Source organism: Maylandia zebra, linkage group LG4 (genome assembly GCF_041146795.1).
Source record: "Maylandia zebra isolate NMK-2024a linkage group LG4, Mzebra_GT3a, whole genome shotgun sequence".
Taxonomy (NCBI): domain Eukaryota; kingdom Metazoa; phylum Chordata; class Actinopteri; order Cichliformes; family Cichlidae; genus Maylandia; species Maylandia zebra.
In genome coordinates, this window is record NC_135170.1 from 9368564 (window position 1) to 9387416 (window position 18853).

Genomic DNA, 18853 nt, shown 5'->3' on the forward strand with positions numbered 1-18853 from the left:
TTTTGCTGATTCAGTCCAGTAGTGAAATTTGCTAGTTACCAGCACTAATGTCAGGGCAGAACACTGATTAGTGTGTATTTCCTGGATAGCTAGTTAGCTAGCACTTTTACTGTATCATGCTGCTGAGTGACTGCTACTCGTCAAACACATTTCATTGCAATATTGACCCTGTGCTAACTTGCATATGACAAATAAAACTGAAAACTGAAACTGAAACTTTTACGGTTAGCTACGTTAGCTAAAATGGTCATTCGCTCTGATTCTTGCTGCTGCTCCTAATGAGGAATTTCTGTGTGTGTATTGATTTTGTTAATGTACTGAACAAAGTTTTGAAATAAACTCACCGTGGCTCCCTGTGCTCTGTGGTTGTGAATCCAGCATGGTAGACAGGACAATGGAAATGGACTGGCTGACTTCAACTCTCTTCTCCTCACTATTTACACTCCCTGATCCCACCGTTTGCCCCATGTCATTTACATTGTGAACACATCCTAATTTAAGCCTTTTTTTGGCTTTAATTCCCTGTTTACTCTGTGCTTTCTCTCTTTCTCTGGACTTACAGATAGTCCTTGAGAGCGACACCAACCATGATGGTCTGCTGGATTTCCAGGAGTTCTCTCAGTACCTCCAGACTCACGAGAAAAGACTCTGGCTCATGTTCCACAGACTGGACCGTAACAATGACGGTGTGTGCAAGCTTAACACACAGTAAATACACCACCCATAAATAATCTCTTTACAGGCCCCAATTTCCAATGCTGTTTGTACTCTCTGATGTGTTTGGTAGGGCAAATTGATGTGGGGGAGATCCAGCACTCACTACAAAAGCTTGGAGTGGAGGTTACCATGGAACAGGCCTCCAAAATACTGCAGAGGTACCATGTCTGAAATGGAAATTTGATTTTGTTTGTATTTCTTTACACAGTGATCTATTACAGTCAAGTCTTCTCTATAGTTTACCTCATAAATCCCTCCATAAACTGCAGTTGGTTCAAAATACAGCTGCTCGTATTATTTCCAGAACTAGATCCACTGAACATATAACACCTGTTAAACAGCTCCATTGGCTCCCAGTTCACCTCCGTGTCAATTTCAAGATCCTGCTTCTCACTTTCAAAGCGCTTCATAACTTTGCTCCTCCATATCTATCCGAGCTTCTCCATACATACTCACCCCTTCGTACACTCCGCTCTTCTTCAGCTTCCCTTCTGTCAGTTCCACCTGCTCAGATTTTACACCATGTGCCATTGTAGCTGACTTGGTTGAGCAGGTGATCCATATGCCAAAAGTCTACAGGTGCCTGGGTTTGATTCTATCTCCCTTGTGCTCGCCCTACTTTCCAGTATAAAAAAGGTTAAAACTACATAAATGATTTAAACTCAACTGGCTAAGTCGGAGGATTAGCTTTGAGGATTAAGGGAGTTTACAAAGCCAAAGATTTTGTGGCAGTGGCATTTGTGAAGGCCGCATCTTAAACAATCAGTAGCAGTTAGTGATAGAACTGAACTTTCAGGTGAGTTTCCAACTGGAGAAGGGCCCAGGGACAAGGCTGGCATACAGATGGTTAGCACGTGAGGGGATTTAGGACACAAGAAGTGCACGTAATAGTAAGGATTTAGAAAAGCAGCTACTTGACTGCTGTAATCAGAGGATGATGAAGTGTTAATATCAAAATATTACTAACAGTGAAAAAGAAGTGCACAATAAAAGAAAATAATATTAATGGACTTGGGTTGCAAGATGGCACCTGTGTTTGGCTGTGCCTCTGTCTATGTGTTTGTTTATTTTACATATTGTGCAAGTATTTTTGGTACAGTTTTGCCCGGTGTCATCTTCCTTTTAATATATGATGCATCTGATAAAATCTGCTATGGATAATTTTCAGAGTCAACAAAATGAGGTTGTTTTTCCAGTGCTGCTTGAGCACTTCGCCTTTGCTTAGGAGGCTTCGTCAGAGGAAGCGGGGGAAAAGAGCTGGTTTCTTTGTACTACTTTGTCGGCTTTGGAGAGAAGCAGGTCTTTGGGAGCTTTACTCCTGGGCTGCTGCCAGTCAGATTCACCTGAGGCTTGTTGAGGCTGGCCTGTTTTTCACATTGTTATCTGAAAGTGTGGAAAGCCATGGGAAAAATCTATTAAAAAGAGGCCTGTGTTGAGCTGGAAGGCTCAGGTTGATCAGGGTCAACTGGCCTCCTATACCACCGGAGTGAAGGTGTAATTTGGCAAGCCTTGGATTGCTTTGGAGTGCTTTGAGTGCTCAGAGTAGAAAACCACCATATAGGAACCAATCCATCTGCCATTCGCAGATATGGGCAGAGAAGCTGCCTCTGGCTAGGAGATGTGGCCGTCTTGAAACAAGTATTTATAATCTTGATGGCCGAATTACATGAAAACTTGTTTTAAACAGGTGAGAGGGAATGATGTCAAACAGATGGCACCTCCAACAACTTGCCTCACACATTATTGGATCTGAGCATCCTTAGAAAGTAAAGTCTGCTCATCCTCATCTTGTACAGCGTCTTGTACACTGTTGGTTCCTCCAGTCAGGTGAAGTACCTGTAGCCGTCCCCGTTTTCTAACTCTTCACCCGCCATGTTGATGGGCCTAGTTGCAGTGTTTTTTTCCTCCGAAAGTCAGCCAACATGTCATTTGTGTTGCTGAAATTCAGAAGGAGGTGATTTCTTCTTTCTTCTTAATACATCCAACCACTGCAGTGTCATAAGAGAACTTCTGCAGGTGGCATGTTTTAGTCTTGTAATGGAAATTTGAGGTGGACAGGAATGGAGACAGGACTGTCCCCTGTGGTGCCCTAGTATTACTAACCACCACATCAAACAGTGGTACAAATTAAGGGCTCTCTGACAGATAGTCAGCAATCCAGGAGACAATAGAAGTGGTGAGGCCCATCCTGAGCAGCTTATTATTTAGCAGAAGTGGGTGGATGGTATTAAAGACACTGGGAAAAAAAACATGATTCTAAAAATGCCACCAGTACCATCCTGTTAAGAGTGAGCATGCTGAAAGAGGTAGATAATCACCTCCACAAGAGGGTGGTACGCAAACTGAAAGGGGTCAGGGGATGTTTCACCTGCAAGATATGATGGGCAAGAACCACTCTCTAGCACCTTCATGACATGTGACATCAAGGCATTTGGTCTGAAGTCATTAAGGCCAGAAGGAATGGCTTTCTTCGGTACCAGTACTAAACATAACGTCTTCCATAGTACACTCAACAAAAATATAAACGCAACACCTTTGTTACTGCTCCCATTCCCCATGGGATGGACGTAGAGACCTAAAATTCATTCCAGATACACAATATAACCATCCCTCCCAAACAGTGGTCACAAATCAGTCCAAATGTGTGGTAGTGGGCACATCTGCTATATTGAGATAATCCATCCCACCTCACAGGTGTGCCACATCAGGATGCTGATCTGACATCATGAGTAGTGCACAGGTGTACCTCAGACTGCCCACAACAAAAGGCCACCCTGGAATGTGCAGTTTTGTCTCACAGCAAAATGCCACAGATGCCACAAGCAATGAGGGAGCGTGCAATTGGCATGCTGACAGCAGGAATGTCAACCAGATCTGTCGCCCGTGCATTGAATGTTCATTTCTCAACCATAAGCCGTCTCCACAGGCGTTTCAGAGAATATGGCAGCACATCCAACCGGCCTCACAACCGCAGACCTCGTGTAACCACACCAGCCCAGGACCTCCACATCCAGCAGGTTCACCTCCAAGATCGTCTGAGACCAGCCACCCAGACAGCTGCTGGAACAATTGGTTTGCACAACCAAACAATTTCTGCACAAACTGTCAGAAACCGTCTCAGGGACGCTCAACTGCATGCCCGTCGTCCTCATCAGGGTCTTGACCTGACTCCAGCTCGTCGCCGTAACAGACTTGTGTGGGCAAATGCTCACATTCGATGGCGTCTGGCACGTTGGAGAGGTGTGCGCTTCACGGATGAATCATGGTTCACATTGTTCAGGGCAGATGGCAGCTGAGAATGTCCCAGTTCTTGCATGGCCAGCATACTCACCGGACATGTCACCCATTGAGCATGTTCGGGATGTGCTTGACCGGCGTATACGACAGCGTGTACCAGTTCCCACGAATATCCAACAACCTCGCACAGCCATTGAAGTGGAGTGGACCAACATTCCACAGGCCACAATTGACAATCTGATAGACTCCATGCGACGATGTGTTGCACTGCATGAGGCAAATGGTGGTCACACCAGATACTGACCGGTTCTGGGTCCCCAGACCCCCAATAGCGCAAAAAACTGCACATTCCAGGGTGGCCTTTTGTTGTGGGCAGTCTGAGGTACACCTGTGCACTACTCATGATGTCAGATCAGCATCCTGATGTGGCACACCTGTGAGGTGGGATGGATTATCTCAATATAGCAGATGTGCCCACTACCACACATTTGGACTGATTTGTGACCACTGTTTGGGAGGGATGGTTATATTGTGTATCTGGAATGAATTTTAGGTCTCTACGTCCATCCCATGGGGAATGGGAGCAGTAACAAAGGTGTTGCGTTTATATTTTTGTTGAGTGTATAATGTCTTCACCTTCACCAATTGCTATAACAGTGATCAGACAGGAGACAAGAGGATGCAAAGGGGTCTGCATGGGATCCTACAGCCATGTTGGTGTAATTAACTGGGAATGCTTTTTATTAGTGAAGAAATCTTCCACTTAGGTTGAAGAGATACTGCAGGGGGCAGATGGTTGGGCATCACAGGACTTCAGGACCCTGGAATTGATGCAGCCAAGGGCCTGGAGCTTTAATTTAAACCCCTTTTCCATTAGTACCTACTCGGATCGACTTGCCACCGTTCGCCACAGTTTTCAGGGTTTTCCATTAGGTGATACTGTAATAATACCTGGTACCAGATACTAAAATAGTATGTGCTCTGAAGGGGTTCTAAAGCAATCTGAAGAGGTACTAAAATGCATGGCACCAATTGGCCGGTCAGTGGCATGACTCAATGAGTTATGAGAGCGTCTTATTCGCCAAAATCAAAACTGCTATTTTTTAAACCCGGCATCAAGGGAGATGGCATAAAGGGGGCAAATACTCTTTCACAGCACTGCATGCTTGCCCGTATGGTGCTTTTGCCCATGGCCATTTGGGACCCTTGAGCTCCTGAATACATCTGTTATACAAATGTCAGAAGATGTGATGTCACTTTGTCATCCAGTTAATGAGGGCGAGAAACAGTGAGCATTAACCGGCCCTAACCTTCTCTCTTTCTCCCAGTATGGACAGAGATGGGACTATGACTATTGACTGGAATGAATGGCGTGATCACTTCCTGTTCAACCCTTTGCACAACATGGAGGAAATTGTCCACCACTGGAAGCACTCCCATGTAGGAGTGTTTTTTTTTTGTTTTTGTTTTTCACTTTTAAATGTTATAAATGATTATAAATGATTAATAAATGTTAACATCCTGACAGTATTTATATTTTCATGCTAATGGGTTATTAGGATGAAAATATTTGGTCGTATTTGGCCAAAACATAATCAAGTTGAACTGTGAACTACACTGTTTTCATTCATACCTCATATAGATGTAGATTATGTAACAGTTAGCATGTGTTGGCAAGATGCAGTGGCGAAGAACGAGCAAACACAAACACAGTTTCTATCTTTCTAATGTTGTTTTAGATGTTTGACATCGGGGAACACCTGACAGTGCCTGATGAGTTTTCAGAGCGGGAGCGGCAATCAGGTTTGGTATGGAGGCAGCTGGTTGCTGGAGCCATGGCAGGGGCAGTGTCCCGGACAGGAACTGCTCCACTGGACCGTCTCAAGGTCTTCCTGCAAGTGGGTATTCACACTGTCCTGCCACTGATACACACATTTAGTTTACTATATAATGACCTGAAAAGAGCCAGAGACATTAGTCGACTTAATGCTCTGTGTAATTTCCAGTGATTGTTGTTATTGCTAACCCAGTCCTTAACGGACACATATTGTGAAACTCCACCTCTGTGAAGAGGTTTTTTTCCAAAGTATGAGTTTTGAACATTTGAAGCCTTCTTATAGCCTCTTCAGCAACAAGATTACCTTCCAGCTTTACAGCAATTACTTCCCCGTCTTTGTATGTGCATTCTGAGTAGATGCTTCCATGTGGTTGTTCACACAAAACTAAAACAAAGATGCCAACAGGTAAGAAGGAAGAAAAACATTAATAAACATTGAGAAAAAACCACTAGATGATCCATTAGAAGTTCAAAAGTTCCATATGAACACCAAGATTGGTCACTTTTGTCATTGGCTGTGTGTGGCAGGCAGGAATGGAGGACCCAAATACAGTCTCTCTGAAGCGAAAAGTGAACTCCAAAACAGCTTTATTGCTGGACACAAGGAAAACTAACTAAACTGAGGAGTACAAAATAACCTAGACAGACAGAACGCAACGTGAATGAGGGAGAACGCAACGGAGGACAGAAGAAACAAAGGGCTTAAATACACGGGGAACACAGCTGGGGCTAACATCACACAACGAGACAGGACACAAAGCTGAACATAACACGTGAGACGAGGAACCTTCAAAGTAAGTGAAGCAAAACAGAACATGGCCCACATGGAAGTAATGGGAACACAAACTGACATACACACAGACGAGACCAGAAAATAACAGACGTGAAAACACAAGTGAGACAACGAGACACAAGAACACAGGGAAGGCACCATAAAAAAAACTGAGAACTACACATCAGGAATACTAAATATAACTAGGGGAGCTAGAAATACAAAACTAAATAATAGAAACACTAAATCAAAGAACGTAGATGAACAAAACCGTTTTCAGAAGCCACTGGGCAACTGTGGGTGCTTCTGACTTGAACCAGTAAATTTTTATCATTTTTCTTGCAGTCATGAGGAGAAAATTTAGGAGAAAGCGCTGCTCATAGGAGAAACCATCAGGAAAGATATCCCAAAAAAAGATAAGAGTATCCATTGGGAGGTTGACTGACAATATGTTTTGCATAATGTTCTTAATATCCATCCAGCTCTGTTGTATGCAAACACAGTCCCAAAAGAGATGCGTCTGGTCCCCCCAAACCCCACAATTTCTCCAACACTTATCACCAGAGATGGGCAGTAAAAAAATTGAAAAAAGTTGGAAAAAGTAACGCGTTACTGTAATCTGATTACTTTTTCAAGTAGCAAGTAAGGTAAGGGATTACTATTGCCAAAAAAGTAATTAGATTACTGTTACTTTCCTGTAAGCACGCTGCGTTACTGCATTACTAAAGCCGTGATTTTTTTGCGAGTGTCTCATGACAATGACGTAAGCGAGTGCAACGTTCGTTGCAACAGCTGTGTGCAGATCAACAATGGATAATATGTAGAGTGCGGGAGAGCTTATGACCGTGCAGCGTTTAATGCGTGGAAGTACTGACCTTACTTTGAGTTTGATTCCGTAAAAAGTGACAAAAACATTAGCGTCCACTGTTCACTGCGTGGGAAGTAAACTTATTTTTACAGCGAAAAAAACCCCTAAACTTCAGAGCAAGCACCGAGTATGCTGCCACGGGAATGTGAAATTCACAGAGAAACTCACAGATTCTTCCACTGACCGCTGCGGCACACCTGCACCAGGGCAAACCTCCGCCTGCCGCACTCCTGCTAAACAGGTGAAAATAGAGCAACAGGACCGCTGAGTCTTTGATTTTATTTATTTTCTACTGTATTTCACTTGCATCTATTTGAAAGACTGAGTGTAAACACAAAAAAAATATTTTATTTTATGTGCTGGAATGTGCAGAAAATAGGTTTAAATGTTAAACAAATTTCTTCCAGTCAGAGAATGTTGCATATAATTACATTTTTGCTTGATGCATAAAGTTAAAAGATTAAAACTAATAAAACAAGTTTTAAAAAGAGACTTTTCCATTTGATTACATTTTGTATGATGGATTATGCAGAAAAAGTAGAATTGGGCTGAAAGATCTATCGCTTTATCACCTATTCAGGTTGTAAATCATGTTTTTAAAAAGTTACTAAGTAACTAATTACTTTTGGAAAAAGTAATCAGTAAAGTAAAGGGATTACTTTTGGGGTAAAGTAATCAGTAATTAGTTACTGATTACTTTTTTCAAGTAACTTGACCAACACTGCTTATCACTGACACTACTTTTGGAAAGAAAGGTTTTCAGTGGAGTTCTAAAATCTTAATTTAACCTTTCTCCGCCCACCTCTCAAAACTCAGATCTGAAAATGATGGAAGGAACTCAACATTTCCATTTACGGGAACAGCTTGAGACATGGTTGAGTCTGACCCTTGGTTGTGTAATCTGCCAGATAAATTTAGATGTAATGCTTTCTAATAATTTGAATGCAGACTGTGGGATCAAAATGGGTAGGTTCTGAAATAGGAATAATAGGCATGGAAGAATATTCATCCTTATACATTCAATCCTCCCCATAAGAGTGAGTGGGAGTAGGTTCCATCTGTCCAAGTCCCTCCTTGAATAACCGATCATAATTGAGTGCAAGTAACTGATTGGTTTTAGGAGTAATAATTATCCCCAAGTATCTGAAACCCTGTTTAGAGTGTCTAAAAGATACAAGATGATCTAGCTGTGTGGGCCAGTTCCCAACAATCATTAATGTTGCGTCTGTGTTTCCACATGCCCCGCTAGTTTAGAGACTTATTCCTCATGAAGAACACAAGACATAACAGAACATCTTCAACCGGTCTTTAACTCGCTAACGAGGGAAGCCTTGGTCAGAACCAGGCGGTGGAGCAATGCTCCTCTCCTTTCTCTAGCCCAAATCCTCTGTGAGCAACACAAGGTGGTGAATAACACACCCTTGGTAAATTCAAATACCCAGAAAAATTGGCTGGCGTGGGTGGTCAGGATCAAAGGAATGGCTTTGATCCTACTGCTTGAACTAAGACTTTACAAATTTAAGAACCACAATGACAACATTCAACAATTTGACTTAACAATTAACGCCTCAGATTTGTTTGTATTTATTTTATAACCTGACACTGTACCATAATCTTTAAGATTGCTCAGAAGGGCTGGGACAGAGGTGACCAGATTCTCTAAAAATAGCAAAATATCATCTGCGAAAAGTGACAGCTTATATTGTGTATTGGTTTCATTTCTAATTCCTTGTATGAGAGGGTTGGATCTGATCAGTTCAGCTAACGGTTCAATACTGAGAGCAAATAAGGACGGCGCTAACATTTCACCCTGTCTAGTGCAGTGGCCTAGAGAGAAGAAGTCAGTGGCCATTAACCCTTACCCGAGATTTGGGATTTTTATATAATGTTTGGACCCATGAAATAAAAGTGACATTGATGAAGTATTTTTCAATTACATGTTTCAGCTTATATTATTGAATCTCATAGCGCTGCATACACACTTATAAAAGGTGAAGTTTTACTTGATATTTAATATTGCATTGTAATAATGTACACCTTAGTTTGCCCTTGTGTTTTGCAGCTTTGTGCATTTATTCCACTTACTTCTATGCTCCTGATGTTCCCTTAACAAGTTCTTCCTGTTTCATTTTTTAATATCCTATCTAATCTAATGTATGTTGCATTTGGGTTTGTTATCTAGTTTTCCTAATTAGTTGCAGTTCCCTGGTGTTCCCATCTCCCTAATTACCTTGTGTGTGTTTATAGCCCTCGTCTTCTATAGTTTATTATATATTTATCATCCTGTTTATTGTTTCCTGTGTTCACCTTAGTTTCCTAGCTCCCAGTATTTTCCCAGCATTGTTTTATGGATTCTGGTTCTGGTTCAATAAAAGATTTCACACCACATTGCTGCTCACTTCTGCCTGTGTGCTTTGCAGAGTGTCATAGCCTCCTGCACATCCCATTCATCCTGCTATAGATAGGCTTAAGCTGCTGTTGGATCGTTGCTTGTGTTAAGAAACTGAAGACACTTTTAGTCAAAGCCACCAGACTCCACTGGAAAAAATGACAATTTTACCTGCGATGCAAATAACCTGTTGTTGCCTCGATCATTTTTTGGGTGACTGATGTTTTAAGACAGTAATTCTAAAATCGACTGTGTTAAACAGTCACACAGTAACCTTGTGTCCTCCAAGATAAAGTTAGAGTTTGGTTTCATTTTTGTTCCTGTAAGTTGAATCTGGTGGGTTTAAGAGAAATACCTCTCCGTCAATCACAGGGCTCTTCCTGAAAGACAGAGATGCAGACATTCTAATTTGATTTAGAAAAAGAGGACCAAACTAGGGGTTAACATTAATAGTAAAAAAAATGATCTGTGTGGTATTTTGGGCTGAAACTTTAAATATACAGTAACTTATGACTATCGTTTATTTGTCTGGAAGTGGTATTTATTGAGACATTCAGGTAAACAGTAGTCAGGATTGTATTGCTCTTGTATGCACATATCTTATGCTTGTACTGTGTGGCAGCTGAGCATCAGCCAAAGCAGTGATGACACAACATCAGACTGTCCTGCACTATTGTTATACTGTTATATGTTGTACATACTTCACACTACAAAGTATGTCATTATGACAATAGCTCATAATGACAGATGCCTGCAAGCTGCATGCATCATATTTTAATAGAACGATCTGGATATAATTTTGAGGCTATGGGCTAAATAATCCACCCCTAGTTATACATATGTCACATATCTTTTATAACAGCTGAGAGAAGGGCACAAATACTGTATGCTTGAGTATCATAATGACAACAAAGTTGACTTGGATGTGATGAAGTTACTAGTTCCAGTCCAGTTTTTACATGTTAGCTTAGCTAATAGCCATCACCATTTTGTCCGTCTGTATCTGGAAGTCCCACAGGATCTTAGCTCGGTCATTCTCCACCACCCTTGAGGGCGTCTCCCATTTTGACCTCGGGACTTCCAGGCCATACTCGGCACAGATGTTTCTGTATACTATGCCACTGTATACCAGCCACTTGGTTATGGCGTTCAATGTATGCCCTGCCTGCTAGCATCTTGCACCCTGGTGTTATTTGCTGGATTGTCTCAGGGGCATCTTTACACAGCCTGGTGTGATAGACCCCAGCCTCTATGGATCTTGTGTTCAGAGTTTGTTCCTGTGCGGCCATGATTAGTGCCTCTGTGCTGTCTTTCAGTTCAGCTTTCTCCAGCCACTGGTAGGTTTTCTGGATGTCAGCCACCTCTGCTATCTGCCAGTGGTACATAAAGTGCTGGGGCCTGTCCTTCCATGATGGTTCTTCCTCTTTCTCCTCTTTCTTGGGTTTCTGCTGCATGCGGTATTCACTGAGGACCCGGTTGATTGGGGCCATCTTCCTGATGTATTCGTGGATGTTCGTTGTCTCATCCTGGATTATGGTGCTGATGCTCACACTTCCACTTAGCATCCAGCCTCAGGGTGCTGGACTTGGAGTGAAACCCTCCATGCATGGTCAGGAGCTTCCTTGTCTTGATGTCAGTGGCTTCTATCACTTCCTTTGGCCAGCTTATTATCCCAGCAGGTTAAGGATCACAGGCTTTTTTTGTTTTACCTTTTTAACCATCAAATTTTATAATATGCAATAAAACAAGAATCTACAACTTTCTTTTTTTGCTCAAATGTTGCTGTTAGAACTTAAATTCATATAATTCATAAATTCATATAAATCACTAAAATATTTTTATAATTATCAGAGAAAGTTCATTTTGGTGCTTATCAGTTTTCCTATACATATCAGTGAATGTGTAATTGAGATGCATTAAATTAGCAAGAAAAGCACTATGAATTTCAGCCAGTTTATTAATATTAGTTTAAAGTGGTTAATGTGCTGACATATCACCAACCTACTCAGTGCAGCACCAGTGTATCTATGTCTACATTAATAACATTTGAAGTTATTTCTAAGCGATTTGAAGAGTCTGTTGTAGTGAGCAGAGTTTCCTCTGAGTCAGATGAACAATAAAACAAAACAAAACAGCAAAACAAAGCAACACTGGGGTGTAGAACCTTAAAGATAAGACAAAGATGACAAGAAAACCAGAGAGAGAGAAAAGAAGAGAAACAAAGTGAAAATGAGACAAAAATCAACAAAGCAGCATATTCTTAAAGAGAAGTAATGCACTGGCTAGCTCAGCAACACCAAAAGGCCTGTTCTTCTTCAACAAACATGTAGAAGAACACCAAAAGAGAGGTTATACTTTCATACCATCTGGCTCTGCCGAGAACACACTCAAGGAAGTAAGCATATCATTGTCAGAGTCTGCAATCAAGAGCCTCGTTCATGAACGTAAATATAAAAGGTCCAAACAAGGACTCAAGAACAGGTAGAGCAGAGTAGACTGTTCCAGAAAAGCATTGAAAAGAGCCTTCTCAATTGTGAAAAAGAAAACAATATTTGGACATAAGAAAGATTTCCTTGTGCCAGAATGATGGAAAGAGGAAAAGTATCAAAAAGGCTGTGAACAGCTCTTCAATATAATCTATTAAATATGGCAGAGGAAGGTCATTACTGTTTATTGATAGCAAGAAATGCTCTTGATTATTAATGGCTGTTAAGTGAATAGCACACTAACATCCATAGGCTGCACTGATATTCACTAACAGAAATGAAGCAAACCACATGGTGGGTAGTTTGAGTGGGTGGTTGGGCTGTTCACAGCAAAAAAGACACAGAGCCAAGTATGTGGTGAGAGCTGGAAATATTTTAGTCACTTAGGTAACAGTGGGTATTTATCCAGGTTTAAATCTGTCCTCGTTGCCCTCATGTCTTCATGTAAGCATTATTTCACTTTGTGTCCAGTCACAGTGACTACAATCTGCAGATTTGTAGCAGATGCATGAGCTGCTTGATTATGGCAATCACTGTAACCACAATGTGGCAAGGGTGTGGCCCAGGAGGCATCCTTGTCAGATGCCCAAACCACCTCAGCTGGCTCCTTTCGATGTGGAGGAGCAGCGGCTCTACTCTGAGCCCCTCCCGGATGGCTGAGCTTCTCACCCTATCTCTAAGGGAGAGGCCAGCCACCCTTCGAAGGAAGCTCATTTCCGCCGCTTGTATCCGCAATCTCGTTCTTTCGGTCACTACCCACAGCTCGTGGCCATTGTTGAGGGTAGGGACGTAGATCGACCGGTAAATTGAGAGCTTCGCTTTTACACTCAGCTCCCTCTTCAACTGTCGATCTCTGGCTCCAACCAATTACCCTCAGGGGTGATATAAGCTGGAGAAGAGCAGTGTGGAAGAGGAAGGAGAGGTTTCTGGTGGTTTTCCCTCTGTGCTGGTCAGAGTGGGCTACTGACTTAGGTGTGGAACAGCCTGCTGCGTGTGACCAGCCTTCTGGTGTGTGGCTCTGGTGTGTGAGTAGTGCTTAACTGAGCAGTGATTGCCCATGAGTGATGGCGGCCTTCATTAGTTTGTGTGGCCTGCCTGGATATTGTTTGTTAGCAGCGTTGCTGTCTCTTTCTGTTGAAGCCTTATTGTTGCTTTCTTTGTTGAGTGGTCATTACCACTTTGGGTTGACCTCCCTGATTTCTTATTAAAAAGCAGCGGTGCTGTCTCCTTTTGTTGTTGCCATTTGTAATTATTGAGGTGTTTGCCTACAATAAAGATCTCTTTTATATTAAATACCTCTGCCTGGCGTTCTTTTCATTCCACCTGGATCTAACTGTTACTGTCCCCCACCCTCATCGCCTAGCATTTAAGAGGGGACGTAACAAACGTGGTTAGCCTACTCAACGTAAATTACACACGAACAACATTAAGCAACTCACGCAGAGAAGAACGGCTGCTGCTGCATCATCATCCTCATCATTTCTGCTACACTGGCAGGGCTAGGGGCCAGGACTCTCCTCTTCGTGTTTTTGGGGGATGTTGCATAACAGGCAACCCACCCGCAGTAGATGTGCACAGTGTGAGGTCTCGCAGCAAGCTATCAAATACGGCGCATTTCTGGGCTTTAAAAAAAACACGCTATGCGTCTCCAGGTGTTTCATCGGATTTGAGGTGTTACCTCCTTTGACAGTATCACAGTATCAGCTTAAAGCACTTGTTGCAGGCTGCTGAGTTTGCATATTTTGCTGTGAAGTACAGCCAGACTTTTGACCGCTTCGCCTTAGGCTTTTTAAATCTGTAGCTCTGCTCTAAAAGAACGTACGTACCTGGACCCGCCTACTATCCTCGGAAACGTAAAATGATTGGCTAGAAGTGTATCACAGCTCAGGAAAAAAAAGCACCGAAATAAAGCACCAAAATGTGCGCTGCTTTTCGGTCTGGTTACTACCGTTTATGTCAGAACGACACCGGTACCCATCCCTAGTTCCAAGTATGTTTTACTCCTGGGTGCGTTGCTCAGGCAAGCAAACAAACTGTCTCGCTCTCTGTGGCTATATGGCCACAGCCCAGAAGAATGTGTAGACAGTGGTATGTGTGCACAAACATAACAATTGGTCTCATTATTTATGTGAGCAGTTGTGTTCATAAACTGCCACCAGTAATTGGTTGAAATCCCATGCAGGTACTGGGTGTGGTTTACTATGTCCCAGTGCGCTCCTGTCAACCCACTCAGGGTCAACAGGCTCAAGAAGGTGCACAGCACATTCCTAGACATTCTAAATTGGGTTCTGGATCTGTTGGTTTCTTCACCAGGATTGAGACGAGAGGCCCTAGAGACTTTCTCCCCCCTTTGTACTCCGGTCTTTTCACCATTACCCAGACTCGACCAGGAAGCACCTTCTTGCAGTGCTCTTGATGTATCCAGGTGTATCTCTCAGCAATCTTCACTGCTGTGGGCGTCGTCAGCAGCACCTGATAGGGACCTTCCCACCGTGGACTGGACCAGCACTTCCATTTTATGGCCTTTATCAGCACCCAGACTCTCCAGACTTCAGACTCTACTCCTGTGGAGAAACAGAATCATCTGGCAGATCATTTGTTCTCATGACTTCTTTACTTTTTAACATTTTAAGCATCAAATCTGCTAATGTGTTCTCCTCTTGTGACTGTTTGAGGCTGTGGACAGGTGTCTTTTATACAGATGATGAGTTCAAACAGGTGCCATTCATACAGGTAACGAGTGGGGGACAGAAAAGCTTCTTACAGAAGACGTTACAGGTCTGTGAGAGCCAGAGATTTTCCTTGTTTGAGGTGACCAAATACTTATTTTCCACCCTAATTTACGAATAAATTCTTTACAAATCCTACCATGGATTTTTTTTCACATTCTGTCTCTCACAGTTGAAGTGTACCTCTGGTGCAAATTACTGACCTCTGTCATCATTTTAAGTGGGGGAACTTGCACAATCGGTGGCTGACTAAATACTTTTTTGCCCCACTGTACATCTTAACTAATTCTATACAGCCTAACCATGTCCTGCCTTTCTCTTCCATTGTTTTCCTAAGTCTTAGCTTTACTGTCCCATTAGTTCTATCTACCAACCCTGCACTTTGTGGGTGATATGAACAATGGTGTTTTAGTGTTATCCCTAGATGCTGTGCCATTAACCCAATCAGTTCATTTACAAAGTGTGGGCCATTATCACTATAAATGGTCTCTGGAATCCCGTGTTCCGGGATGATATTCGTACATATTGCTTTGGCAACCGAAATAGCATCTGCTTTCCTAGTTGGGACAATTTCTACCCACTTTGAAAAAGGGCACACTATCACTAGACAGTACTTATAGTTATTACAGTTGGACAGCTCTATAAAGTCCATGTGAATAACTTGAAATGGGTGAATGGGTCTGGGGAATTTCCCTCTCTTAGGTCTCAAATTACCCTGAGAATTGTGCTTGCAACATTTAAAGCATTAAGTCCTAGAGTATGAAAATGTTGCTCTACTGCTGCCATCATCCCCCCTGTTGAGACATGGCACGGCCCATGGCTCAAAATCACAGCAGTCTTATAAATTCTCAGGCAGTATTATCACATAGATAATAAACATCATCTTGCAAGCTTGCACTTTTTGTGAACCACAACTGTTTTTCCTGCCGTATGTGGGCCTGCATGTCTGCCAATACATCTCGTGTAATAAGAATGTCTGCTGGTGCTGCACTGCTAAAATGTGAACACCATGTGCTCCTAAAGCTGTCTCTTTTGCAATCTTATCTGCTAAGGCATTCCCTAATGTGACTGGATCTTTCCCTGGGGTATGTGCTGCACATTTACAAACAGCAATTCTACTGGGCATTAATACTGCGTCCAGCAGATTTTGCAGGAGTTTGGCGTGTTCTACAGGTTTCCCTGTCGAGGTTGTCATACCTCGTCTTGCCCACTGTGCTGCAAAGAAATGTAATGTAGCAAATGCATATTGGCTATCAGTGTATATTGTCACATTTTGTTTCTCTGCAGCTTTACACGCTTTCGTTAAAGTTGCTATCTCTGCTGCTTGAGCAGATATGAAACATGCTAACTGTCCTGCACAGATAGCTTTCTCACTATCTACTACAGCAAAACCTGTTTTAGCCTGTCCCTCTGCTGTTTTAAAGCTCAAACCATCAACAAACCAAACCTTTCCCTCACCAAGTGGCACATCTTTTATATCATCCCTTGGCTTACACTCCGTCTCCACGTGCTCTCTATACTCATGAGGAGTGCCCTCTTCCTTCGTTGGCAAAAGGGTTGACGGATTCAGAGTTGTGCACCGCTTTATGGTTATGTGTGGTTGTGAGAGTAACAGTGACATTAAAAACAAGTATCTTGCGGGTGACAGAAACGTCATTTTAGTCTGCAGTAGTAAAACGTCTACCTCGTGTGGAACTAGCAGTGTCAAAGGGTGAAATAAAACTATTTCCCGGAACATTGTACAGCCTGAGCCGCTGCACATACTGATCTCACACACGGAGGCAAAGCACAAGCAACTAGATCTAATCTTTTAGAATAGTAAGTTACTGCTGTTAGTTATTCCACTGTCACCTGGCATTCGTGCTCTTCACAGAACCACAAGTCCATCGCTGAACTTCTTCCTGCCCGTCGGATGGAGCTTGGCACGCTCCCTTCAACCTTAAGGTTCTCATGTTCCAATGCCGCGGACGATTTAAGGCAGAGCACGTCGTACACCTTAGTTCTCTTCCTCAACGTCGAAACTCTTTCACTTCATTTAAGATTTTGCTGTTCAAAATCTCCTCATGACAATCTTCTGGAAGCCCAGTAGCACAGGTCTCTGTGGGATGTCTGCTGTGCTGAAGATGATCTCTGATCCTCCTGAAGCCTGGCGTCTTGTGGACGATCCCCTCAGTCACTCCTTCTCGTCATGGCACCTCATGACACCTGCAAATCAAAAATTGACTCTCCTCTCGCCACACGGCTCTCGCCATGTATCAACTGCCACACAATGAGACATGTACAAGAATGTTGCACATTCTCCCTAAAAAAATATTCTCCAGGCTCCAGGGTCCCTCTTGGAGTAGCTCCACTCCAAACCTGTAACCCTGTGTCAAAACATTAGTCAGTGGTTAAATGTTAAGCTTATTTAAGTCCCAGGTCCACCCGGAGCCTGTATCCTAGAACAACTTCACATTTGCAACCAACTGTAGCTCATAAGTGTAATAAAGTATTCAGCATCATAGAGACAAGTACCGTTGCAGGGTTATTCTAAACTCATTAAACCCCTACCTTTTCCGTAATTTGCTCCAAATCATTGAACATCTCAACTTCATTCCACATTGTAATCAGTGGCTTTCCTTAAATTTGTCACTCACCATGAGCTCAATAGTGATCAGCCCCATGTAACTATTCTGTAACCACTGCACATCTGTTCAATTGTCACTTGTCTGTCTGTGTTGAATCCTTTACAAGCACTCTTAAAGGAAAGAGCATTAGCCAAACACACGGATCATCCTGGTGGTCAGGTGTCGGTCACCCAGTAAATCATACCAAACCTAATTGGCAGGCTCAACTTTGTAACAAAAGACAAATCATCAGCCAGTTTAATCTCAAACATTCATCCAATCAGCCACACCACACACAACATACAGCGTAACCCTGTTGTCTCATCACATAATAAGTTTCTTCTCATGTAACCAAATGTGCGCCATGTTAAAACTTCTTCATACATCAGAAACTCAACAATCAGCTCACTCAGCTCACTCATTCATGACCCCTCATCAGCATTCTGTTTTCCACCCCTATGATGCAATCATCTGTCCTCCTATAATATTAGACACTAGACTATGTATCACTTTCATCTTACTAGTGACCAGGGCCGTGCAGAGAGGTTTAAAGAAGCGGGTGCTCAAAGCTAAAATGGGGCACATTGAACCAGGCTGAATAACAACAACACACATTCATCAAGAATCTAATATGGGCAACAAGGCAAAGCAAACGTAGCCGATGCTTTACCTGATGGGTACAATGTTGCTGTTGAGGGGTTGCTGCTCCTGCTGCTGATAGTGCTGGAGGGCAGGGCTGTGTTGATCTGAGACTGTAGACATTAAAAAGTCCATAGGAGAGATGGTAGCTGATTAAACAAGTGTCATGAGATAATAACAAAATGCAAAGATTGGTGACAGCGCTTGGAACCATAAGGCAACAAAAAACTGAGAAATAATTTAGGCTCTGCCTGTGAATCACTCTTTGCTTCTCTTCTTCCTTCCATCCCATCATTTCATATATCACTCTCCACTTGCTGTCTATCTGAGAACAAGGCACAACTTGCTATTGCAATAAACTATAATCTAATTATCCACACCTAACAACTCTTGCACTTAATCTAAATGATGACAGAAAAATGTTATAGCACTGCCTTTAGTAGCCTCCCACAGCTCCTACTGTTTCCTCCTCATGTCCTTACCAGCCATGTCTGGACAATGTTATATCATGAGTAATATTTTTTTTTTAAATCCATCTAAATAAAACACACACATGCACGCACACACAGTGAC

The 18853-nt window shown here is 42.5% G+C and overlaps 2 protein-coding genes across 3 annotated transcripts in view; one reads left to right on the forward strand and one right to left on the reverse strand.

The window, feature by feature from the left end:
* Nucleotides 1-18853, forward strand: part of slc25a23b (solute carrier family 25 member 23b) — a 47385-nt gene that overhangs the window by 13083 nt on the left and 15449 nt on the right. The window contains exons 2-5 of the mRNA XM_004562874.2: nt 563-686; nt 788-875; nt 5283-5394; nt 5694-5852. Coding sequence (XP_004562931.1) covers nt 563-686; nt 788-875; nt 5283-5394; nt 5694-5852 — 483 coding nt within the window. The remainder of the gene's footprint in view (nt 1-562; nt 687-787; nt 876-5282; nt 5395-5693; nt 5853-18853) is intronic.
* The window catches only part of LOC143418327 (uncharacterized), a 28189-nt gene continuing 24595 nt past the window's right edge, over nt 15260-18853 (reverse strand). Inside the window, exons 2-3 of one of the 2 annotated variants that reach the window (XM_076882952.1) lie at nt 18312-18393; nt 15260-17240 (exon numbers count right to left, since the gene is read on the reverse strand). In XM_076882952.1, coding sequence (XP_076739067.1) covers nt 17222-17240; nt 18312-18393 — 101 coding nt within the window. In that variant the 3' untranslated portion in view covers nt 15260-17221. Of the gene's footprint in view, nt 18394-18853 lie in introns of both variants that reach the window. The other variant, XR_013098272.1, reaches the window with a different exon arrangement.